The sequence below is a fragment of the Calliphora vicina genome, chromosome 3 (genome assembly GCF_958450345.1).
Source record: "Calliphora vicina chromosome 3, idCalVici1.1, whole genome shotgun sequence".
Taxonomy (NCBI): domain Eukaryota; kingdom Metazoa; phylum Arthropoda; class Insecta; order Diptera; family Calliphoridae; genus Calliphora; species Calliphora vicina.
In genome coordinates, this window is record NC_088782.1 from 63,586,497 (window position 1) to 63,613,887 (window position 27,391).

The 27,391-nt window shown below is 30.2% G+C and overlaps 2 protein-coding genes across 13 annotated transcripts in view; both read left to right on the forward strand.

Moving 5' to 3' along the window:
• Positions 1 to 1,619: 1,619 nt before the first annotated feature.
• Srp9 (signal recognition particle 9) lies at positions 1,620 to 2,536 on the forward strand. The gene is made up of 2 exons (XM_065503281.1): positions 1,620 to 1,870; positions 1,950 to 2,536. Exons 1-2 carry the CDS (start codon positions 1,730 to 1,732, stop codon positions 2,040 to 2,042), a joined length of 234 nt encoding a protein of 77 aa, XP_065359353.1. The 5' UTR covers positions 1,620 to 1,729; the 3' UTR covers positions 2,043 to 2,536.
• A 2,817-nt stretch (positions 2,537 to 5,353) lies between these two features.
• syd (JNK-interacting protein syd) overlaps positions 5,354 to 27,391 on the forward strand; it is a 47,880-nt gene continuing 25,842 nt past the window's right edge. For 8 of the 12 annotated variants that reach the window (XR_010576313.1, XM_065506292.1, XM_065506287.1 and 5 more), the window contains exons 1-2: positions 5,354 to 6,326; positions 18,442 to 18,462. Coding sequence is in view for 11 of the 12 variants with exons in the window: in XM_065506292.1 (XP_065362364.1) it covers positions 6,228 to 6,326; positions 18,442 to 18,462 (120 nt within the window). In the remaining variant the exon portion in view is untranslated. The remainder of the gene's footprint in view (positions 6,327 to 18,441; positions 18,463 to 27,391) is intronic. The other 4 variants (XM_065506291.1, XM_065506294.1, XM_065506297.1 and 1 more) reach the window with 1 other exon arrangement.

Sequence of the window (27,391 nt, forward strand, 5' to 3'; positions counted from 1 at the left end):
TAACCAAAAAATTGCTCGATTCAATGTCAAGACGATTAAAAGAAGGCTACTCCACAAAATATTAATCTATTTAAAAAAACTATTTTCCTATTAAAAATTAGAAACTGTGTGAATATTTTTGTCGTTATATTTGAATTCAAGTACAATTTCGTAACAATATATTTCCATAAGTTATGTATATGTAAATAAATATTTTTGTTGAAACCCGTACGAATGTTGAGGCCTTCGTTTAAAAAATATGGACGATTAAAGATAAATCTGTATGCTGTGTGAATATTTAAGTCCGACACTGTATATACCATTCTAACGAAAATGAAGGGTATAATTAAAATGGAAATATCCAAATGATTCTGAAGATTATATGCTTACCGAATATGATGAAAATCGGAAGACCCAAGGTCAATTTGCTTGTGATGTATTTTCATTAATTGTCAGTGATATTCTTTGAATTATTACAGGGTAATTATAATAAATGAACTTAAGCCTAATTAAAAATATACTTTAAAATTATATTAAATAAAAAAAATTTAAATAATTACCAAAAAATCTATAAATCAAAAGAATTTTTTTTAAACATTGTGTAAAAACTATTCTACAAGTACATTTATTATATTAGTAAGTATTTCAAAATGTTGTTATGAATAAATTCTAAACAGTTCAAGTCTTTTCCATGAATTTGTAAACATTCATATCTTCTTTCATTAAAACCACATTAATGCATTCAAGTTTCAATTGAAGTTATAATTCTTATTCTCACCACAATTTATTAAGAATCTTAATAATAGTTATTCATAGCTTTCTCGTTTTCCCGAAAAAAACACTAAGTCTTTATCCATTCTTCAATTCTTCAGTTTGCCTATAAAAGGCAAATAAAATTCAATAAATTTATCAGATTATAAAACCACCTCTCAAAGATTAAAACTAAATACAATTTCCTTTAAAAAAAATAAAATTTTCATCAAAATGAAATTCTCTCAAATAATATTTGTAATTGGCTTCATTTTTGCCAGTGTTATGGCTACTCCTAGCCAGGTGAGCAATTAAATTATTTTTCTAATAAATTTATACTAAACCGTATTTAATTTTATTGATTTTTTTGTAAATAGAATGTAATGAATGGCAGCGGTAATAATGGCAATACCCAAAAGAACATGGACATCAAGACGAAAATTACACCATTTTCTGGATGATTTAAAAGAACAGTTATTGATTTGTTTACGATTTATTTGATCTAAAAATATTAAACAAATAAAATAAATATGATTTGAAATATCAGAAACCAATTTTAAAAATTTTTAATTTTAATATTGGATACTAATTTTCGGAACTTTGACAAGATAGCTAAACATTTACATTTATTAAATCAGCATTATTATATAACCCATATCGTGTTTATGAGACGATAAAATCATATTTCTTAATATAAGCTTGCAAATTTTTGGCTCAAACATTAATAGCCAATTTCTAAACCAATTATTCAGTGTAGATACGCCTTCACATCAGCAAATTATTAAATTTTAGGTTGGAAACCTAACTAACCATGCACAACCAGATGGCAGCACTCCAACAAATACTGTCAAATATTTGTCACGTCAGAGAAAACCAGACACAAAACGAAATGTCAAAAATGACACATTGAACAACACGACACAAAAAAAACGCAAGATATTTCTTAGCTTTCGAAAATATTAAATTTTTTTGTTTTTTCTAAATAACTAAATTATTTGAAATGGTGTTTGTGAAAAATTGGGAAGATTTCGAGATTGCAGCCGAAAATATGTACATGGCCAATCCCATGGGCTGCCGCTACACCATGAAATATGTGCACACAAAGGGACACATACTTATGAAAATGACCGACAACGTTAAAGTGAGTACGATTTGTTGTTGCGGTTGTGTTTCTTTTTAAGGGCATCCATGGAATACTAATTTTTAAAATTTATCTCTAGTGCATACAATATAAAGCCGAAAACATGCCCGATGTAAAGAAAATTGAGAAATTCACCAGCAATCTAATGGGTCATATGGCTTCCAAGGAATAGGAAGCACAATAATATTCCTCATAAACATCTTACTCGTCTAAATAACTCGGAAAAGTGTTAACGCGTTAAGTCATGTCTTGAGTTCAGTGTGGGAGCATGTTTAGTTTAAGGTATTAATTAAGGCCGGGAAAGTGGTTACAGAGTAGTTGTAAATAATCATAGTTTAAATAACATTTGGTACAGAAAATGTTAGCTTTGTTAACCACTTTATTAAAAATATGCTCGGAAACACTCTAAACAGGAACAAACAAACAAAAAAAACAAAACCACCATCTTTTAAATCTAAAGCAACATCTATAAGGAAATGTTTATTTTTCTAATGTTTTTATATTGTTTTATAAGAAAGCGTTTTTCTTAATTTTTAATTTAATGCATAATAATTTTAATAACTTTTAATTAAAACATTTCCATGAAATGTGCTTTTTTGTATTCAGTTTTATTATAAATATATGAAATATGAACTCAAAAATTTTGCAAGAAAAAAAAATAGAAAATTGTTTTCTTAATTTGTGCAAATGCTTCTGCTTATTTAGTTGAAATTAATATGGAATACAAAATTTTATTTTAACTTCAGTGTAATTTGTGTTTAACTTCAGAGCTTTATCAATTGTTAAAAATTAATTATTAATTTTGCAGCCGAAAGTAGTATCCTCAGAACACATTAAAATAACGATTTATTGAAATCGGATAAAATTCAAAGAATTACTTATACATATTAGTTTATTCTTTGAAAGCTGTATCACTATTTGTTGTTATTACATTTGGACGAAGAGCGATGTCTGAATTACACCTATACCACTGATCGGTTTGTATTGAAATTTCGTATACGGTTAGATCTGGTACTAGGGTTCGGAATTTCCTGGACTTTTTCCATTGCCGGGGAATATTAAACAAATCTGTTCAATACCGTGAATTTTTTAATACTACATCAACACAAAAACCAATAGATGTTTTAAAAATTAATGAGAAAAATTCAATAATCTATACATATACCTTTATTGTAATATTTAAGACTTATTCAAATCAGAATGCAATTTCAGAGTATTATATCTGTTCAATAACAAAAATTGTTGCGAATTGTTACTGGAAAACCGTTAATGTATTCAAAAAACTATGAAAAATCAAAAACAAGAGTGTAAGTACTGGTTCACTGAAGTCAAGTTTACATGCCAAAGTCTTTAGTTTTTACTGGTAAAGTGTTCAATTACTATTTCCTAGTTTTGAGTATTTACTGGGAGTGTAAATGAACAGAGCTATTGTGTTACTGTCTGTATTTTCTCTAAATATGAATATAATTAGAAGTTTTAATGTTAACCATCTTAATAATTTCTTTAAGATCTTAAAATTTAAATTTGTATTAATTCGACTTACTAGAAAAGTTAATTTTCCTGTTTTCAATAAACATTTTTCTGTTTTTGTCACATAGAGAGAATAGTTTTGGTTGTGATAACTGAATATATTTCAAACCAAACGATTATAGTTTCAATACCGAATTTTTCTGTTGTGGCTGAAAAATTTTAGTTGGAGTGACAAAATGTTCATCTGTGTCAAATGATTTTCTGTTGCTAGTATCGAAAAAATATATGAATATAATCGAATCATTCGATTGGCAACAAATCACAACAAATCTGTTCTCCAATATGTGCAGAAATAAAACTGCAACTTTAAGAACAAAACTTATAAAGAAATTCCGGAAATATAACGGAAACATTTTCCCGACTAGGAACCCTATTTAATACCATTCTAAAATATTAAGCTCTACTTCCAGTACCGGTAAGCTAAATAATTTTATATTATTTAAATACAAATTTATAATACTGTTACGAAATTGTACTTGAATTCAAATATAACGATTTTAAGGGCTGATTTAAAAGTAGCATAATGCTTTCAAATAACTGTGCTGTAATAGCAAACTGTAACATATCTGTGGGCATTATTAAATAAAAGCTTTCAGTTGACCATTGATCGTAAGTTGGCAACGCTGTTTGAATTCGAATATTCAGTTAAGGAACATTGTAGAAATAGAGCTTTCTAGATGGTAATGTAGTGTTATAAATAGTGGCAGAGTTTGCAGTCGTTAGTGAGTTTATCAGAGACGCTTTTCGAATAAACATCAACTGAGTGCCTTAAAGTGTGTTGTGTTTTTCAAGTAAATTCGTGTACATTATAAATTGTGTCTGTATTTCTGAGAATTTATAAACGTGTATAAAAAACATTGAGTGGCTATTTAATTCTGTTGTTGTACATTTGAATAAATAAAGAGTTGTTACCATTTTCAAACTACTAAACGGCTTTTATTTGCAATCAAAAGTATCCGGTTTATTTAAAGGAAATAAACTAACGTTTTGAAAAGGTTAAAACGTAACAATACATATGTATGTATGGTTGTTGTTATTGTGCGAAAGTTCGTGTTTTCGCAAGGGTTTAAAACGGTAACGTGAATTACCTTATAGTAAATTTTAGAGCTTTTTAATTTAATAGCTAGAAATTCTCAATTTTGACTCCCGGGTTATCAATAATCTGAAATTGGAAATATGTTCTCAAACTGTTAGCTGCAGGACAAATAATGCTCGCTAGTCTTATTTCTATAAAAAATCGTACTGATATTTGCTAAAGAACATTTAAACTGGCCGAGACAGAATTGGAATATTGCTCTTTTTTCGGATGAATCCAAATACAATTTAAGATGCTAGACCCCAAGTACACAAATAAAACGGTGAAGTTTGGCGGTGGAAATATTATGTTGTGGGGCTGTTTATATGTCCAATTTATATCATAAAAGATACTATGACTTAAATTGGATAACAGCCATTTTAAATTATCTTATGTATCCATACGCTGAGGAAAATATGCCCCTAGTTTCCAATGAGGTATATGTTTTGAAGTGGCCTGCACAATCGCCAGATCTCAATCCCATAGAAAACCTATTGGAAATTGGAGACCGCAAAATATGAACTAAAAATTATACCACGACTAAAAATTTAACTGACGCGTTTCATCAAATAAAGAACTAAACGTTTTATCATTTCTAAGGTTCTGGAATTTGATAGAATCTTGAAAATTTGTTTAACAATAAACTAAATTTTCTACAAACTCGGAACAAAAAAATTTACAATATCCAATACTCTGAAATTTATACTTCAAGCTTGTATAAACTTGATTTAGAAACCCAATTTTATCTAAATACCAATGGCAATACTTTAACTGCCCGCATTTAAATACAACTCTACAACGTAACAAAATTTGTCATCTGTGACTTACGTCAAATCTACGTAAACTTGCTCTCTCTCTCATTTTCTATTTCTTCATCGTCTTATTTTTTTCATTCATTACACACCAAGAAAATTTTTCACGTCATACGCGTATCTGCGAAAAAATTATTATAAATGTTAAAATAATAAAAATATTAAAGAAATTTTCACAAAAGTGTTAGGAAAATGAAAGTTAAACGTTTTAACTATTAAGTGCAATAAAATTTAAGATGAAATACCAACAAAATTAACGTAAATTTGTTGAAAGAAAATCTAGTCATAATTTTTTTCTTTTCACCCCAAAAATACAAAAAAAAAAATATAACCATCCACAACACAACCAGAGCACCAGCACATAGCAGTTGGAAAAAAAATCTATCTTTAACTACCTTGAATTTGACAACAACAAAGTTTCATAGAAAAAGATTCGTCAGCAAATGAAGAAAAAATTGGCATAGAAAAAATGACGAAGAAAAAAGTTGTTAAACATATTTAATAAATAATAGTGATAGTGTTTAATTGCAATTTAAAATAATAAATAAATCTAATATTGTGTACAAGGCGTTCAAAAGCTCACAGTGCCAGCCAGCCAGTGTGTGTTTATATGTTTTCGATACCAAAATATAAAAGAAAGAAAATAAATTGGTGTTTGACAAGGGGTTGTTTGTAAAATTATTTTTTTCTTTTACACTTGTGCATTTTGTCTCCCCATATGTGTGTGTGAAAGTGTTGTATTTATTCTTGTTCATCCCTTCGCGCTACACTCTTGCTCCACTGTTTATACACTTCCTCAAATAAAAGCACACGTTTGCAAACTTGTGCGAGTGTTTGTGCACAAGTGAGTGACTTGTATGAGAGGTGGTAAAAAAAGTGACAAGTGATTTTGCAAAAATAACAAAAGTATAGACAACAACAAAAATATCAAAACATCAAAATGGACAACGACGACACTTTACTGAACAATCGTGGTCCTCAGCCTGGTGCTGAGACCGTTTATGGCACCGATGATAACAATATGGTGATGTCCGAAAAGGTTTGTATAATATTTTGTACCTAAATTTTTTTGGATATTAGCTATATTTAGCTGTGAAATTTAGGCATTCCATAGTATGTAATTCATATGTAAATATTTTAGTTATACTTTCATACATTTTCGGTGCTAAAGTCTGCGCAATTCAGTATATGGAGGATAGTGTAGGGCAGTTAGAGCTAAAACAATTTTAGTCGAGAATACGTATAGGTGTAAGATATAAAGGGTGGTTTTTAAGCCCCATATAAATTAAGAAAGGGTTAACTGTCAAACGAACTGTCATACTGCGCTCACTTTTTTACATTTATTATCATTATACTCTGGCAGATCATCATGAATAGATTGAGGCTTGAACAACGCAACCAAATTATGCAAATTTACTTTGAAAATTAGTCATCGATTCCCGGATCTTATAGACGACTGTTTTAACGCAAAATTGCATTAATGGGGCTCATTTTTGTCTTAACGGGTTTGTTAATAAACAAAATGGACGCATATGAGTGAGACCAATCCCCAAAAGTCCCTACAGATTTCATTACATCCAGAAAAAAGCACCATGGGTCCACATAAAGTCACTGGTTTATGCTGATAAAAGAGCAACAAAAGATGACTGTTCAGCAGAAACTATATGAGACTGCACAAAACATGTGGACTAATAAACCTTCCTGTGCTACAACGAGGTCGACTTGACCCGTATATGGGCCAGCAGGACGAATCTACTTATGGAATTCCGTCGTAAGCAAATAAGGCTAATTGTCTTCTTTATTACTGTATAATTGCGACACATGCTAGAAGACTGTGCCTACGGTACAACAATTACTGTAGAAGCTGTCATAATGAAGAAGACGAAGAGACTCTGTATCACCTTTCCTGCCAATGCCCGGATCTGACAAACCTGAGGGAATGCATCCTCGGAATTCCATTCCTAGCATTCTTGGATGATCTATCAAGGATGAATCTTTTACAAATCTTCTCCTTCATCAGGGAATCTGGTTAGTTTAACTCGGAGACAATGGAAGTATTTGTAAATACCCTGATGATTACTCCTTGGCTATCACAATGTGATTAGATGTGAATGGACCCAAGTGAGCTGCTTGTATTGAACTTTCGAATAAAATAATATTTTTGATTAAAAGCTACTTCTTTGTGTTATTTTTTACAATTTCAAGTTCTTTCGTGCTTAAAAAACATCCCTTATATACCGTCAGCTTAGAACGTAAACGACCTTAACTAAAATTTTACAGGAGTTGTCAAATAATAATTGTAATGAAAAGTATTTTTTGAGTCCTACACATATGTTTTGATGCAATACATTCGAGTCAGTAAATAATCAATTTTGAATTCTTATTAAGTTGGGATCTTTCACAATTTATTTTCTATACTCTTTCTTTTTGCGGAAATTTGTATAATTACTTCATTTTTATCTGACTAAATATACCCTTTCTTGTTATATTTTTTGGTTTATTTAAGTAATTCTGATTGTACTTATCACTTTCCATAAAATTCATCTCTTCGCTAGGCATACAAAAATAGCTACCTATCTATGTTTTTTTAATAACTTTACAAAAATAATGTGATTTTAAGTCTATTTGCTTTATAATTCCAAAGTTTGTTTGAGAAAAAATTCTCGGGAATTCCCGGAAATATTTGTTTAGAAATTTCATAACAGACAAAAACTAGATAGGTAACTGAGAGCCAAAAACCTAAGTCTGTTGTCAAAAACCTAATTCATGAGAATGAATTGCATGTATTTTGTTATTGTATCACCCGTATGTGTGAAAAGAGAGTAATTTTTCACAATATATATTACTCTCTCCTTCCGTTCTATGTGTTTATTCTATGTTTCATAATTTCTTTATTATTTCATTATTAGTTTTTGATCAAAAACAGGCATTAGTTTAACTATTTTTTATTTTGGTCTATATGATTTACACGTAGCTCTTTTTGCTAACTTCTAAACCAATTGAGATATTCGAAAACAGTTTAGTGAGTAAATGAGCGATAAATAAGTCTTTCATATTGTTGAATAAAAAAAATTACACATAGGACTTTTTGTATGCGCAGTGACGATATGACTTAATATCATATTTAAAAGAGTTCCCTTAAAATATTAACTCTGATAAAGACTATTTACTTATTACTATCATTTTATTTATAAATATGAATTTAAAATATTATTCATTCTTAAAAATTACATTGTCTGATAACGGTATTTCCTTAAACAATATCATTCATTTATTATTTAAGTTTTTTTATTTCAAAAAAGTTTTTAATCAATTCATAAATTAAACACATTCATTGAATGCAAATTCATGGCAGATAATTAAGAAAATAAAAACTGTATAGTAGGTAAACTACAATCGATATTTGTATTTGTAACATTTGTACATTTAATGGAAATTAATATATGTAATTAAAATGATACATTTTGAAAGAATAGCTATAAAATATTCGATTTTTATATAGGGATAATGGTATATATATTTGTCATTCCGTTTGTAATTTTCACATTCGTTGTGGAGTTGATATATGCAAGTTCCCAAATATTATACATGATGCATTAATATATCATCTATAGTCCTGGTTTAAGCCAGAACTACTCTAACGTTCCGTAACAGGTTTTTCGGCCTGTCTGCTTTGAGTGATCTACAAGTACGATATTCATGCTGTTTCCTGCTACCGCGGTATTGTAGTTCTCACTATAGATGAATGTCGTTCAAAACTGATGTATTTCGATCCTTCCCAAACCTTTGTATGTCCTCGAATGATGCTTACTGACATGCCTAGAGGGAGACTGCAGCTGTATGATGCCGAGGCTATGATGATTCCTCCGAGGACATCCCAGGAGGAAAATGTTTAATCAGCATGACTGAGAAAACCATCGTTTCTCGTGTAGACTTTGTTCTAAAGTCATTAGTATTCAGCAGTCCTTTTTTTATTTAAAAAACGAACACAAACTGGGATTCGTTTTGCTTGTCTGCATATTCCAGTAGACATCACAGGAGCAACATGTTTAATAAGCAGCATGACGTTGTGTTTAATTACTGGGAAAACCATCGTTTTTCTTGTAGACTTTGTTCTGCATTCAGCCTGTGGCAGTCCTTTTTCTATTTATACACCCAGAGTATTTGGCGGAAATCGAACCCGCAACCCTCAGATTGATAGTTCAGCACTCTATCATCCAGTCTATCGGAACACTTTGAATATTTCTCCACTCAAACACTGTAGCAGCAGTGGTGTCTGAGTTGACAGCCCTTGGCCAACTGAACTCGGATCATTGCGACGGTCGTGGGAATGAGCGTGATTGCAATGGCTGTCAATGTTGATCCTCCAAATTATTGAGTGGTTCACAGTCGGAATCCTTCGTGCAGGTAAAGTTGCGGGAGTTTAGAGAGGTAGTAGTTAAACAGGAGTGTGTGCGGGACCATGCCTTGTGGAACACGAACAAATGACGATATCTTACTTCATGTTGCTGGACATTATTGAAGGACATCATGGAAGAGTGTAGCGTGGCTGACATTGTAGAAGACCTTCGACTAGGCTAGAGCCACGACAATTATTATCTTCAAGGCATTTATTGAACATGCTGGTGACTAGTATAATCTCAAGAGTCTTTACTACATCTGATCCAGAGTGGAGAGAAAATTACGGCTTTACTTTACATTTCCGAAAGAATTTGAATACTAAACTAAGCTAAAATAGCTAATATCTAAATTCGAATATCCTTAGATGTTACAATGTTAAGCTTTAATGACACAGCATTTAAATTTGTATTAAGTCGAACTATTGGAAATATTAATTTTCCTGTTTTAAATAAATTTTTTTTTGTTTTTGTCACAGAGAAAATATTTTTGGTTGTGATAACCGAATTTAATGCTAATCGAATGATTGTGTCTTTATTACCGATTTATCTGTTCTGGATATAAAAAATTAGCTATCCAGAAAAACTTACCCCCATTATCACAATATATAGTTATGTTTTATAACTATAAGTTAACATATGAACATAGATCGTGATTATTACAATCCATACTCAATGTTTGCGTGCTTAAGGTGTCTCAAAAGATTCCAGACAAGATCAGGATTTGGAGGAATATCGTAGAGATTTCGTAGAGTGTGTCCAATCCAACCATATTTTCTCTTTCTTATTTCTGCGTTGATGTTTTGCTGGTGGATAGTTTTCCATAGGTCTTCATTAGATATGGTTCTTATGGTGGTGGTTAGATATTTGAAGTATATTTCAGAGATTTAAATAAAATATCGACCATACTTCAAACAAAGCCTACACTTTTTTCGTTCACTGTCTATAATATTTCCCCATGCCATATTTATTAAATGGATTATATTTGTATGTATATTGGAATAACAAACAATATGTTAATTTATATTTAAGTTGACAACATCAAACAAACAATTCATACATACATTTGTTCCATAATATTCCCAGCAGTTACGCTAGTAGTCAATGTATCCCATGTATGCAGTAATTATCAATAATGTCTGACCACTTGGCTGTCTGTGTTTTTTGTAGTGCAGTCAGCAGACAATTGGTTACCTTATACATCCAATGTAATCTATTTGGAAGACAATTGTCACTTAAGTGTCTCTAAGTAATATAGCGTGTAGTCATTTTAATTGTGTACTGCTTTTTTTGATGAGTATTTCATACAAACTGGTTTTATATAAATTGTGTTGATATAATTCTCATACAGTTTATTTTTGCTTATATATACTGACATCCCAGGTAACCTAACGTGAAGTCAATTGTCACTTTAGTTTCTCTAAGTAACCTAGAGTGTAGACATTTTAAACGATTATTTTGTACTGCACTTTATAAAGTAATCTATTGGAGAGTTGTCGGAGGAAAATTTGTTTAAAAGCAATTGATTATTAGATTGTCTATGAGATGTCTTTTTATATGATTATTTGAGGTCAATTAGCATCCGTACATGTTAAAATAACTAGTTATGTAGGTGATCAAGTAACCTGTTAGATTGCTAGTTTGACTCTATGTAGCTCATTGTAAGCCAAAAGGGTCAAAAACTAGTAATCACAGTCTCATCGAACGGCTAGGTTGTTACCAGTAGTATGTATGTAGTAGTATACATATTAATCGTACTGAGTACTTTTATTTAAATAGAACATGCTCATTTTATAAATTTCGTAAGACTTTAACCAGAAGTTAACTTACAAATTTTCATTGTCATTTGAAAACTACAATCTCTTCTTACTGTGCTGGCGAAATCAATTCAAAGAACTGGGTGGAAATTGCCAGGCAAACTGTGTATTATGACAAAAATGATTGCCAAAATAAATTTCATTTTGTTGGGTTCTTTTTTAGTTCGTTTAAAGATATAAGTTTATAAAATATTGGTCATTGACATTAACATTGTCAGAAATAAACAACATAATGAAGAACGAAAAAAATAACTAAAGAAATAAACTCATTGTTGGCAATCATTTGCAATGAGTTTTCTCTCTGTGCTGAAGTAATCGATATTATAATCCCAAAACCTAATACGGGTTTTGCCTATTGAGTTTCTTGATTAATTTTACATAAGACTTATTTAAAGGGTTTAAGTTAATTCTTTAATATCTGTCATAATTGATGGTTAACCCGATTTCTTTATAAATACATTTCCATTTAAGCTATTTTTAAATTTGCAGTCTCTTTATTGGACACATCCCTTTAAAAGAGAGTTAAGTATTTTAAGCTTAATTGGCTTTTCTTTTTATTAACCCTAACATGGCTTAGATTAGTTATTTTTAGCCATTTCCAGTGCCTAAACTTCGCTCTGGTTTAAGTAAATCAAATGACTATATTTAGTAAAATACGTTTATTGATTTTTAATTATGTTTACCTTTTTCATACCTTTATTTTATTATTTTGTTTTCCTAATAAAAAATAAAAGTTCATGACTTTAGGAATATGTAATTTGTTTTGTCTATAATATTATTTTCGATAAGAGTTGTTCTTATGTAAGACCGGTTCATTTATAAATACAAACATACGTATTTATACAAATTAAATAATACTGCTAATGTTTATAATAATATCACTTTGTGTAATTACGTCATTTATTGAATTATTTATACACATACATATGTTTTTTTTATAACTATGTATAATAAATCATCTACGCTTTATTTATGATTCTATGGTTTGTTTGATCAAAAGTTATAACATTGCAAATCAGTTATATGTACTTACCTTTTCTTGGGAATCTTATACAAAGATCGCACGCCCTATTTTTAACTCTTTGCGGTTTAGTGGTCACTTTACTAACCAAATTTTCTATAGACTTTAAAACATAGTTTATTGGCATCTATTGGCAGTTTGGTAAACAATTATATTTTTGAAGTCATCGTTTATGTTTTTTTTTTTTGCAAAATTTTGCCGTCGGGTTGCTCTGGTTAGATAAATATATTAATTTGAAAATATTGTAAACCGCATTTTTTTAAGAGATTTTCACGCATTCAATAAAAAAGCACAGAGTGTTTATTTGGTCTGAAAATTAAGTCAAAATTATTCGATTTCAAAAAAATTTATACGATACGAAAATTTGTATCATCATTATTTTAATGCCAACCGCCACGGTGCACAGTGTGAGGTTTTAACAATTTAGCTTATCAAAACACAATTTTTGGTTTGTTGAATTGAATGATAACATTCCCAAATATAAAGAATTGCATTTTAAAGTAAAAAAAATTACAGTTTTATAAAGTAACAGCTCCTTAAACTTCACTGTAGTTGCAGACTTTTATAAAGCATAAACTAGTCAAGGCGCATAGCTCAACTTTGATGGTTTTAAAATATATCTCTTTTTTTGAACTTATTTTGAAATTTTGAATTTTTTAATTGGACATACAAATATATAGGAATGCAAGGTAAAGTAGTCGCATCATTTACATTAGATAACCTTATCTGTCTTTTTACAGAATCAATCAAAAACTTCTGCACCAAGTTGTCTCTCCACAATTGCCGATCCAAAAACTGATTATGGGTTCAGGTATTTCGCGCCAACAAGTTTTTGAATACAGGTCGCAATTTTAAAGATAATTCGACAAAATTTGGCACAAACTTTTATATTGCCCCGAGAACTAATCTAATTTGGATAGAATCGGTTCATTATTTCTCCTAGCCCCCATACAACTGCCCTATCTGAAAATAGTTAAGCTCTCATAAATATCTTAATTATAAACATATCCAAACGAAATTCAGCACAAATAAGTTTTATATAAGCCGAACTCGTACTGCCAAATTTAGTACCGATCGGTCGACAATGTTCCATAGCTCCCATATAAGCACAATTCTCAAAAATAAGATTCAATACAAATAAGTTTCATATCAAAAGAAAACTGTTTATAATCACTCGGTGTAGTACTTTTAATGATTATAATGCAATATAAAATTTTATCTTATATGTGAAGAGGGCGTGGCAGTTGTCCAATTCCGCCTATTTTTCTACAGAAGTTGTGAAATTAGTCATATATTACTTGTACCAAAATGCGTCACTGTACCTTTATTTATTACCGAGTCATGTCAAAACCCCACAAAAAACCTGAATGAGGTGATTTTTTTAGGTTTTGATTTATTTTTTCTTACTTTTTATAATGAACTAGCCTTGATTGTTTTGATTTTAAGCTTATACACAAAAAAGCGTTACTGAAACAGTTAAAGAGACAAACATTTCGAAATCCCCATATAACTCTAAATTTTTGTTTGGGTTTACTCCTAATAAGCTGAAAAATTACAGAATGGTTTTTGAAAGAAACCAAAGACCAATTTCGGAGTCTACTTATAACTTAATTTGCTGACTAATTACCAAAAATACACCATTAAACTTTCCAAAATCAAACTAGTAACCACCCGATGTGAACAAGTTTTTTTATACCCAAAGATAAAAGAGGAATGTTTAACATTGACCTTGAATTGATGTATTGATCAACAGATTATGACAAATACAAAATTATAAACACACTTTTTTAATTTTATTTTTATTTTTTTTTTTATTTTTACATTTTGTATTTATAGTGTTTTAGTGGTATTCAATATTTGGGAAATATCGTAGTTTCTGTTGATATACATATTCGATATAAAGCAGGTGCCTAGCTCCTGATAATACATAGTATGGAATAAAGCTGAAATGAATGAGATGTAGCCTAGATATGTAAAACTGGGCCACAACGTATTCAAGTTGTAAATAACATACCATGATCGCTTTGGAGTTATCCCTGCCGATTTAGAATCAATTTCAAGAGTAATTTCAGCAATGCGAACTTTGTAGAACCGATTAAAAACCATTGAGTACTCTATAGAGAAATTATCATTCTGTCCTTCGATGGGAGATAATTTTTTAATAATTCCCAGCTAAAAAAAAAAATGAAGAAAAATAAGTAGACAAAATACCACAAATAGATTGGTCGGATGTAGTTAACATTTTGGTGAAAAATATTAAAATTCAAAGTGTAGCTTGTCATCAGATCATATAGTTGTTGGAAAGCTTGTCTCCAGTCATCCAAATTTTGTTGATTTTTTTATGCAAATTATTGGATGAGTGCAGCACGTCCCATAAGCATGTGATTGATTGAGGCTCTAAACCAAAGTTTGTCGGACTTGACCTGATAAATAAAACGGACGAAATCTTTGTCTAGAAAGTTTTTATAAAAATATCATAATTTTGAAGTATTTCTTTAATGTTTTTTATACAATTTGATAGTAGTTTGATATTAATGACTTAGTAATCCAGATATAGGTCAAAAATCGAGGTTGTCCTAGTTTTTTCTTCATATCTCAGCCACTTGTGGACCGATTTTAAATAGGAAACTTCTCGAAAGCATGCCTGACAGAATTGTTGAAGATTTGGATGACGAAGATATCTGGGGTCTTCAGAAAATTGATTTCAACAGACAGACAGAAGGACATGGCTTAATCGACTCCGCTATCTATAAGAATCAAGAATATATATCGTCATCTAAAATGCAAAACAACGTATCATCAAAAAATTCGAAATTGATTTTATTATTGATTACGATTCACTACATCATATTACATATGTGTACAAAATTTTAAACTTTTACTATCAAAAATAACCAAGTTATAACAAAAATTTAAAATAAAGTATCATCAAGTATATGATTTTCTTGAACAAAATAACGTATACGCTTTGAGTAATTAATTAATAAATCGTTTTTACCTTATTTTAGGTAGTATCATAATTTTTGTTAAATAAATTTAATGAAGAACCTTTTTTAGTTTAAAAAGTAATTTTTAGTAATTAAAATAAAAAAACATAATAAAATTAAAAAAGTATATATAAACTGCTTTTATTTAAAATAAAAAAAATATTTTTATTTAAGTTTTTATTTTTTCATAAAAATTTATATTGATGATACGTTTTTTTTGTTTCAGAAAATAACAATTTAAAAAAACGAAAGCCACATATCTTAAAGTGTGCTTTGAAAAAATTATTTTTTTTTCATAAAATATATTTCTAGAGTCATTGTAATTCAAATTTGAAAATTTTGTTTCAATATCTCAAGTAGTTTTCATTTTATATCGTTTTTTTCTTCTCCTATAAACTTATGAAAAGTGATGTTACGTTATTTTGCATTTTAGGTGACGATATACTTTATAGGGTCGGAAAATTATATTGTGGAAATTACAAACGGAATGTCAAACTTATATATAACCTTCTCACGAAGGTGAAGGGTATAAAAAGTGTTGTAGATAACATAAACAATAATAATTTTGATAATAAAATAGCTTCAAAATTATTTCCGATTTTTAGAAAACGTCAGACCAAAGTATTGGCAAAATGTCTAATTTAAATTTGCAAATGTATTGGGTGTATGATTTAAAAATGCGGGATTTTTTAAATTTGTAGCTTTTATGTTGAAACATTTGTACAATATAAATATATTCAAAGTATTGGCCATTGTTCGCTATGACCTTTTCCAACATGGAGACCAAGAGCGAATCAAGCCAATATCGGATACTCTGTCGCAAAGTGAAGAGTATCCGAGAGAGAGCATTCTGCTACGATCGAAAGGGTAAATATCAGGCGGGAGTGGCAAAACTTTGCAACCACTTCTTTTTTAATAGTTTTTAACAGGTATTGTAACATGTGCCCTTGCTTTGTCATGATGGAATATTAAGGTTTCATGTCTGCTCGCATATGTGGCTTTTTTGGCCAAAATGCAACGAATCAGTTGCATTCGGTGTAGGTTCCCTGTTATTATCTGGCCAGATTGCAGCTGCTCATAATAACCTTTTGGTCCCATCAAATACAGAACATTACCTTAGCGCCATTGTAAGGATTTTCTTTTATAGCGTTTAAGCAGCATTTCCGACATACAAATAGTCTTTCATGGTTTCTCAGTTTCAATTCGTATGTTACCCAATTTCCCTTTTTTCTCTTCACACATTATTGGCTGGCCTGGGCGATATTTGTCTTCCGTGTCAAAATCACCACTTCTGAACCGCACTTATTCATATTTTAATGTGACTAGTCAGAACCATTGACTTGTTGAGGAATAAAATATTAAGAAAATTTATACAAAGTTTGTAGTATGAAAGAGTGCAATATTTTTGTAGGACGGAGTTTTAAAATGGCATATTTTTGAATATAATTGAGATATTGACTTGAAATTTGAAATGTGGATCAAATTGTTCCTAATATTTGCAATCCTAATAAAATGTTGATACAATTTTTAGTTTTAGAAACTCAATAAATATGTAATAACATCTTTATTTATTAACAAAATTCAATGAAATTTTCAACGTTTTTTAAATTTGTCATTCTATATAATGAAATGTAAAAAAACTTGTCAAAAGTTGAAAGGTAACCCCGAAATTCCTAAAAATTAGAAAATTCCAAAAATGGTATCATTACAATTTTGCCCAATGTGGGAAATGTGGTTCCTCATTTCCCTCGGTGTTGGGAAAATACTTTGGGGATAAATAGGGAACACATCAAGGTTTTCAAAGCTGCTCTACGTTTTCTGATCCCAGCTTTGGATTTGAGAACATGTGGCCCAAAGATGAAATTTTGATATAAAAAATAGGACAAATTCCAAAGCAAGTAGGGGCGACATCTTCTAAAAATAGGACATTTTTTTATACCAAAATGTTCTCCGTAAAGATAGCTTATAGAAAAACATAAAATTGTTATATGTTCTTTAAGAAAGTTTTTTTTAAATAAAATAAGAGTTAAGTCATCTTTTTCCCCAAAAAAATAGCAAAAATCTACTGTTTTTGAATTTTTAAATTGAAAATCGTTTATTTATGGATCCATAATTGAAAATCTTTGTATATTATTGGAAATTTAGTTGTTTAACTACCAAAATTCGAATCCATTCGGTCCAAAATTACGCCCTATATTTTTAAAAAAGCGGACCTAGGTCCGCTTTGACAAAAATGTCAATTTTGAAAATTATAAGACATAAATAGCATACGCAAGCATGTTTTTTCCAGACCATGCAGAGAAAATCTTTGAAATTGGCTGGGAAACAAAAAATTACACGTGGTAAGGTAGATTTTCTGCTCTCTCGGAAGTATCCGTATTTATAGTTGGACCCACATAGTCATAAGTTACCTACCTTTATTTAAAAAATAAAATAAAATCATTGCCATTTATATCTAATCTTAAAACACCCTGTTACTTGGATTTACCAGACATTTGTGTGCAATTGAATTGTTTCCGCAAGATAAGAAGTTTATTGAATTTTGAAAAGTATTTATTGATTATAGATTGAGGAATTTGTGGTGGTATTGAATAAATGCTTTTGTATAACTTAATCATTCACTTGCTAACTTTAAATATACACAACTAAGTAAGTCAAGGCTAAGGAAGGAAGTGTGGCAGAAATAACAACAATTTCATTCCCACTGGACCATATTATAAAAGATTTTAATGAGTCGTTTAGCAAATTAATACTTTATTTATTTCATTTTTTTTTTTACTTGCTTGCTTTTAATTATTTATTATCGTTTAATGTATTTATTTTTATATTCTTTTTTATGTAATTAATTATTAAATTGTGTCTCTTATTTTAATTTATTTGATTTTTATTATTTGTGTATTTTTGTTTATTTTTCTTTCCTCTTTTTTTGCAGAATGAACAGGTTGTCAGCATCGTGAGTTTTTATATTGGTTTAAGATTTAAAACAAAAAAACTTTTGTACTATTTATAAACGTTTCTAAATCCAATCTTAACTTTATTATTTGGGGTCTTTTTAATTTGTTGGTAATGTATTTGAAAATTTTTTGCTTGCACTATGATTGTTATAATTGTTATCTGTTAATAAATATTTTCTGTACATAATTTTCAATCTTCATTTTTCTGTATTTTCCTATATAAAAAGTAGTTAGATGTTTTATAAAATATGTTCATCTTGAACAATTTATGTTAACAAAAAAAATAATAATTAATACATACAACATAAATTAATGCATGCTTTCAACCAAGAAATATTTAAACTTTTAACATAAAATAAATGTTTTGTATTTTGTTGTTGTTGTTTTTGATTATGTTCATGTCTTTGTCTTTTTTGTTTTACTTACAATGTTTTTATGCAAGTTTGTTGTTGTTATTTTTGTTACTATTTAATAGTTTAAAAACAATTTCATAACTTTTGTTAACTACTATTTACTACTTGCCACTTTTTAATTTCATGTTTTCTTACTTTATATTTAAATTGTATGTATTTATAAATTAACCCTTGACAGACTCTTAAAAAAATCAAAAATAAAATACTTATACATACCGAGCCCTTAGCGCCAAATTATCGTAAGCGACATTTTCAAAAAATTTTTTTATTGCAAAAGTTGAAATTTTATGGACCGACTGATGTTTTAGCGTTCTCAGAATATCAAAATTGTTAATAACTTCAAAATTATAGGGGGTAAGATTTTATCGTAAGTCAATGTTTACATCTACAGTAAACGAATTTTATCGTAAGCGACACATAGTGGTATTGAAAAAAAAGAGGGAAATAAATCTGTAACTTCTAAATGGTTAGATTGGTTTGAATGACATTTCACATGTGTTCTTGAGTTTAAGTTCTGAACGTGGACCTCATGGGCCCACCAGCGCCGCGACCAAGGGTCCTCAAAGTATGACACCTCGGTTATATTACATTTTAAAATGATCCTATTTCTTCGTTTGTGTTCCGATTTCAAAAAAATTACACACATAAAATCTTTTCATCGAGTGCTATCAATTGTCTATTATAGCTTAGGAGATATTCGCATTTGAAAATTAAATTTTCAACATTTTTACCCAACCTACTCCAGTTTTTTGATAACAGCGTATCCAAATATTTTCCGATTTTCTCAGGTTTTCCTTCATTGGACTAACAACATACGTATGTGTCAAATAAGAAAAGAACTGTTTAAAAATAATGACTAAGTCCAAAGTTATATGCATTTGAATTTAAACAATTTTGAAAAGCCGATTTTTCGCTAATTTTTTGGGAAAAAATAACTTTTTTCTTTTTAAGTTATCGCAAAAAATTTGTAAGAGGATGTATAAGGAATTTATACTTTCTGAAAGCTAAGTTTTCATAAAACATTTTAAATGAAAAAAAAATTAAAAATGTTTGTTACCAGGGGACCAGGTCCATTCAAAAAACACCTATTTTTATGTAAAATTAAACTTTAGGGCAAAAATTCTCAAATCGAATATTCGATATCAAAATAAAATAACCGATTTTAGATGGCCCAATATGCTTTTAATTATTTTGTAAAGGATTCCGATAACTCCGACCCTGGTATGGATATTATAGCCAAAAAACTAAAAATTTCGATTTTTGGGATTTTTCAACACTTTTTTGGGAATTGCGGGATTGCTGATAATAAATTTCAAAATTCGTTTTTATTTTTCCATTTTAAATAGAAAATTTTACTTAACTGTGAAGTTTCATTAATAAATTTCATAAATAAATATTTTATTTCAATTCGAAAAAATTGTATCTATGCAAAAATTCAATAAAATATATTTTTTGTCATATTTTTCAATAAAGTATTCCATTAATTTTAAATTGTCAAAAGTTATAAATATTTTTGTAAAATAGACAAATAGCTTGAACGAAATTATAATATATTGCATAATAAAATTTTTAATTCTATGGATAAATTTCAAAATAATCGAAAAAACTTTCTCCTGTAAAATTTGTGTTTTGTCGCTTACGATAATTTGGCGCTAAGGGCTCGATACACTGACTCAATAAAATAATATTTCATATTTGTAACAAACTAATAACAAATATTTCCCGACCAATGAGGACACCTATTAAACTACTGTAACGAGTAAATCGTTTAAAAGTAGAAATTATAAAATAGAGTTAGGCCGAAATCGAACCGAAACAAAACGAAAATTTTCAAATGTACGATGGCGGGTCAATAAGTCGGTGACTTTTTGAATTTCTCGCCTCTTAACTGAAAGTTCAACACTGCTCCTGTCAACAGAAATCTGTCAGTTGACTCCTGCCAAATTATAACGAAGCTGCGTCATTTACCCCCATTTTCTCAATCTCTGATTATTTTTTATCGTGACGATAAACTGACAATTCTCATACAAAAAAAATGTTAATTGGAGGTTTATCGTTACAAAAAACAATAACCAGATATTGAGAAAAGGGCTGGTTAGTCTGTGTTTGACAGCCATTGATAGTAGAATACAGCGAAACTTGAGGAGAAAATGGAAAAAATTTAATTTCGTTTGCTCATTAAGCATTATTTTTCGAGGAAAACCAAGACTAAGCTTGATAAATACTATGTGAAATCTGCACTATCAATTTCAATTGTAAACAAGTAAGAAAGTATGGTCGGTCAATCCCGGCCATACTCAATTGAGTAAATGAGCAAAAAAATTTAATTTTTAAAATTTTATTTTCGTGAGTGATTTTCGGATGTATCCGGTCCGATCGCCATGAGATTAGGCTGTGTATTTTATTTCTTTATGAAACATAATTTTTTAAATTATTTTTGAATTCCAACATTTTTAAGAGATTTATGCTCGTTAAAGTAATTTTAGTTAGTTGGTCTTATATGGGAGCTATGGCCAATTATGAGCCGATATCCATGAAAATTGCCAAACGTTCTGGACGGTACCGTAAAATAACTCGCAAATGAACTAATTCATAAACTTAAAAAATTAAATAACTGCCAAACGGTAAAATGAAATTACTCCCAATAATCGGCGGTTTCAAAATTCTAAAAACTTTCTTTGTCCCAAAACTTTCCCAGTAAAGATTTCTTTCATTGCAGAAGGATTTTATAATATTTCAAAAAGCCGATTTTCATTTCGAACCAGAGTAAGAAATCGGTGCGACCTGACAAAGGCCGACAATGCAAAAATAATTTTTTCTGGGCGAAGCCGGTTTTTGATACACCACAGAGGAGAAAACTTTTGGGCCCAGCCGAAGGCCAGCAATGCACAAAGTTTTTAGTATGTGAAGCCGGTTTTTAATACACTTAAAAGGAGAACACATCTGCAAACAAATTTTAGTAAGCGAAGAAATAACCCAAAATAGAACCCAACAAAAATAAAATAACTCCAAATATGAAGATATTTTATAACTCCTAATTCCCAAAATAAAATTCAATAAAACCCAACAAAAATGTAATTGGGAGTTGTTTCATTGGAAGTTATTTTATAACTTCTGAACGCCCAGTCTCTACACCCGAAACAATTGAATAAAATCGCGATTTGGTGTTGGCCGATCGGAGATTGAAAGTGCGATAGATTGTGGAAGCCATAGGCATCTCACATGGCTCTGTGGTTTCAATTTTGTATGATCACTTGGTATGAGAAAGCTTTCTGCAAGTTGACTGCAGCGTTAGCTCACAATCGGGTGCACATGCGCAGTCTCCATGAATTAGGCTACGACATGCTCCCTCTTACGCCCTATTCTCCGAATTTAGTCCAGAGTGACAATTTGTTTTTCCAAACCTTAAGATATAAAAACCTTAAGATGGGAAGAGAATTGACTCTAACGACTTGACATGACTCTCGGCTATCTCGTACATGGCGTAACATGGAGTTCAAATTTTGCAGTAAGTCTGGCAGTATTTCGGCAACAACGCGTCTAATATTCGCTTCCAAGTGCTCGATTGTTTCTGGTTTATCTGCATATATCGCTTGTTCTGTGTTCTGGAAGCGTATTATCTATCATTAAGAGTAAACCTATTGTGAAACGATCCATAGTTTCTCCAATTAATCGGTCTGATGGACGAATATGAGTATCATAAAATGCACGTAATGTCTGTAGTGTTAGTTGAATTGATCCGTGATTTCCAAAATAAATTTGATCTATTTGGAAACGTTGCTCTGGGGTGAACCTCAAAACAACCGAGAACTGTCAAATCAGCTCTCACAGCAAACAGTGCTGCCAATTAAAAGTTCTCCGCCTCTAAAAATACCCCTAATATGAAATGTATACACAAAGTGAATAATTTTATGAAAATAAGCATCAAAGATTATTTTTTAAACCAGAATATTCTTCTTAAATGTTTGTGCATCCAACTGTCTCGCCTAGACAGTCAATGCTTTTTTAAAATTAAAAAAATTGTCCAATGTTTTTAAATTTAAACGAATTTATGATTTTTTTGGATTTCCTTAAATAGAAGAGAGATTATTTTAAAACAAAAAACTAACAAGATCAAACTTAAATAAGAGCTCCAAAAAGTGCGAACTTTGATATTTTTAAAACACCCACTAAAATGAATGGATGTGATCCATTTGCTTGCATTAAATTGGAACTATAGGTACGAGTTAAGAAATTCAGAATCAGCAATGCATTTGTCCGTTATGAGTCCTTAACCAAGCCATTTGCACAAACGAAATCATTTATCCTTTTAAGGAACATCTTCCGTCAATTCATGCTGAAATAAGCAACATAACTTCTACAGATCTCAATTAATTCGAACAAGCTATGTCCAATGATTTCGCAGTTGAAGTTAAGCCACATAAGACTAGGCTTAATAAGGACTGCATTGTGCTGTAGATCCACTGGTATAATACTATCTATCCTCACAAATAGGAAATGACAATTTGTCATTTCTTCTAGTTCGAAATGGTTTCATAACAGTCTCGTTGACATCTATATCGAAATAAATACGTTAAATACCTGTTATGTCCTGATCCCACAATAATGCCTAAAACTAACTTTAGCTTCTATTCGCTACAGGTTGATTCCAAACATGAATTCAATACATCAAGATTATAGCACAAAACTAATTCAAATATGGCCTCATCTCTTGTGTTTATGTCAGAGCTTCCTCAGACCATGTAATGGCATTTCCAACCGTCCCACACTATGGTAAATCACAAATCTAGCTGGACAAAATCAAAAAATAAATGTCTGGCAATATTCCTTCTTATCATTTAATGAGCTTCTCAATACAATAGGGAACTGTAATTCATGTTTTGCTTTTTTGGTTTTTAGCTCCGATTAGGAAAAACTAAGCTTTAAAGTCAGTTGTTGTCAACAGGTACATTAAGATTTCAAAGAGAAGTGTATTTTTTGTGTGACTTTGGTTTATGATTAAAAAGGCTACGGTGATTTTATTATAATTTTTTTATATTATTATTAAGCTCTATTTCAAGGAAATATGCAACAATTTTCATTTAATTATTTCCATTGTAACTATTAAAAAAAACTATTTTTTGTGAGAAGATCAGAAATTGGAAAAAATAAAATATTTCCTTTTTTTAAGTAGAGTTAAAGCTATTTATTCCGCATAGTTCCACTGTAAAACTATATTTGGTTTAATCTGTCAAGTGTTCACTTTAAGCTAAATCAAAAACATCTTGCGCATTTTTGCGACCGCCATACATTTTTTTCACTTTTCCAGTAGACCTACACAAAGAAAAAATAAAATATTTCCTTTTTTCAAGTAGAGTTAAAGCTGTTTATTCCGGATAGTTCCGGTGTAAAACGATATTTGAGTTATTCTTTCAAGTGTTCACTTCAAGGTAAATCAAAAACATCTTGCGCATTCTTGCGACCGCCATAATTGTTTTCACTTTTCCAGTATGACTTCTATTTTTTCACGAAAGAAAATTTTTGAAGAATGGGTAAAAACTCCCAAAATACTTTGCGAAAAAGAAGTTGGTTTTTTATAATCGTTTATATATTTGAACTCATTTTTTATATGATTCATAAGTGAGAAGTGAACCCAACTCATTTTTTATATGATTCATAAGTGAGAAGTGAACCCAACGTGATTTATTAATTTTGTCCAGTTAGATTTGCGATCTACCCCACTGTGCGTCCCAAAATTATCGTCATGTTTCAGCAGTTTGTACAACTCAACTGTTCTGTGGACCTTAGTTATTACCCTTATCGCGAATCAATATTTCACATGAAATATGTTCCCTTTTCCCATTTTGCGTTCGTCAACTTTGTTGACGTGAAAAAATTCCCCAACATGGGAAATTTTTAGATGGAATTTTGTAAACAGCTGTTACGAACAAAATCAACTATTGTGAATGAAAAGTTCAGGGGAATTTTACCATAGCAAATTTTTCCTTCGAGGGAAATGGATATTTCATGGGAACATAAATTTCACATGTTTTGCCGATAGGGGTGATTATTTGGTGGTGGGCCATATAGTTAGAGATGACCAATTTAATCACCCCTATCGCTAGTCAATATTTCATATGAAATATGTTTCCTTTTTCGATTTCTCGTTCATCAATTTTGTTCACGTGAAAAAATTCCCCATATTGAGAAATTTTTAGATGAATTTTTGTAAACAATAAACAGCTGTTACGAATAAAATCAACTATTGTGAATGAAAAGTTCATGGGAATATCACGATAGCAATTTTCCCTTCGTTGGAAATGGATATTTCATGGGAACAAAATTTCACATCTTATTGCCGATAGGGGTAAGTATCTACAATGTTCTACAGAATGAATGTATTTAATTTTTTTAGCCACTATACAGGATCGTATCTCATCAGATCCATTTGAGTAATGTAGCTATCCTAACCTACACTAATCACTTCACAGTGAATCCATGGTTCTTGGGTTCTTATGGTTGCCTCAACTAGAGACAATTTCAAGATGCGTACCCAAAAAAAATTGAATTTAAGTTATAATAAGCAGAAATATTTATAGACAAAGAAGTAGCAAAACATAATTTTTTTTTGTACAAATAACACATAAAATGTTTCTACAATTCTTATTAACTAAAAAGAAAAGAAAAAATCAACAAAATCTTTCAGATGATCTAATTTAATCGCTTGTAGCCAGTCGCCCTGATTGTATCATTAAAATGTAGCCTACTATTTGTATTTTGTGTTCCTATCTACTAACAACTTTTAATTTCCATACTCAACGCTAAATACGAGTATGTACGCTTAAAATACCAGATAGTGTTGTGAGTAGGAATTTGAAAAAAACAAAACCTAAATAAATAAAAATATAAACTAGTTTTTAAAAGCAAGGTCAAGCTTTTTCTTATTGAAATGACTTTTATTGTTAGTTTGTAATATAAACATAAAACTGTAAAAGATTTCTGTTTCTTTCATTCATTAAAGATATATGTACAGCTAATACTCTTTTAACGCGATATATTTTAATTATATACAGTGGTCGACAAAACAATGGAAACTTTTCCAAATATTTCATTAGTGGCCTAAAATCTGAAATAATTTTTTAAAAAATTTTATAATTTTTGTAGTATTTTATTTGTATACTTTTATTAACTTAATTTAACAAAAAACAAAGGACATAATTAATTAAATTCTAAAAATGAGAAAACAAAATTAAAAGATTTCTTTATTACGGCATTGACAAAACAATGGAAACTTAGGTATTATTTTCACAAATATGGTCTAAACTTTGCAATAACTCAATATTTTCTTGGGTATCCCTTATTTTTTATAACTGCTACACATCGACGATGCATTGAACCAATTAAAGAGTCAATGGTCTCCTTTGAAATATTTTGCCATTCCCTTATAACCGCCTCCGATAAATCTTCCTTCCTGGTGTAATTTTGAGTCCTTATTTTACGATCTACAATTTCCCATAGATTTTCTATGGGATTGAGATCTGGCGATTGGGCAGGCCACTTCAAAACACGTACCTCGTTGGATTGTAACCACTCGGTTACAACCCTAGAGGTGTGTTTCGGGTCATTGTCGTGTTGGAATCTCCAAACTAGGGGCATATTTAACTCAGCGTATGGATACATAACATCGTTTAATATGGTTCTGTATCCTATACTTGTTATGGTATCTTTTATAATATGAATTGGGCCCATACCTTGCCCTGAAAAACATCCCCATACCATAATATTGCCACCGAAAAACTTTACAGTCTTATTGGTGTACTTTGGATCTAATCTTTTTCCCTTTGGTCGTCTTACAAATGTTCTCCCATCACTGCCTCTTAAATTGTATTTGGATTCGTCGGAAAAGAGGACAGTATTCCATTTCTGTATCGACCAGTTTAAATGATCCCTGGCAAATTGTAGACGAGTAGAACGGTTCTATTTGGAAATGAGTGTTTTTTTCACAGGACGATAGCAACCAAGACCAGCCTCATTTGCCCTGCGACCAACTGTTCGGGTACTTATTTCTAATTTTAGGCTATTAACAACCTCTCGAGGAGTTATTTTTGGGGATTTCTTGAACTCTCTCGCTATTAAATTATCTTGTCTAGAAGTAGTCTTACGAGGTCTTGCACCTAAATGTTGAGTTTTTACAGAACCGGTCTCATGAAATTTCTTTATAATTTTTGGAACTGCTGATTTATTTATTGAATATTTGTCACAGATACTTTTTTGTTTTAAACCAGCTTTAAAATCATTAATTATATTATTTTTTAAGTCTTCACAAATCTTTACTTTAGCCATTTTCGTTAAATTTGAAAAAAAGCAATTATGCCAAACAATTAGAATAAGAAATTGTGAAAAATTACCGAAATTTAAAAATAAAATAACTGTAAACAGGATGCTTTTTACATCGTTCTTTTAAATATTATTTTCGGTTTACACTTCTTTCTTGCAGAAGTTTAAAAGTTTTCATTGTTTTGTCAGTAGCGAAATA

What these genes read in the sequence shown, in the direction of transcription:
- Srp9 (XM_065503281.1), top strand. Translation starts at nt 1,730, where the DNA reads ATGGTGTTTGTGAAAAATTGGGAAGATTTCGAGATTGCAGCCGAAAAT. An exon ending in AAATGACCGACAACGTTAAA is followed by an intron (nt 1,871 to 1,949) that starts GTGAGTACGATT and finishes ATTTATCTCTAG; the next exon opens with TGCATACAATATAAAGCCGA.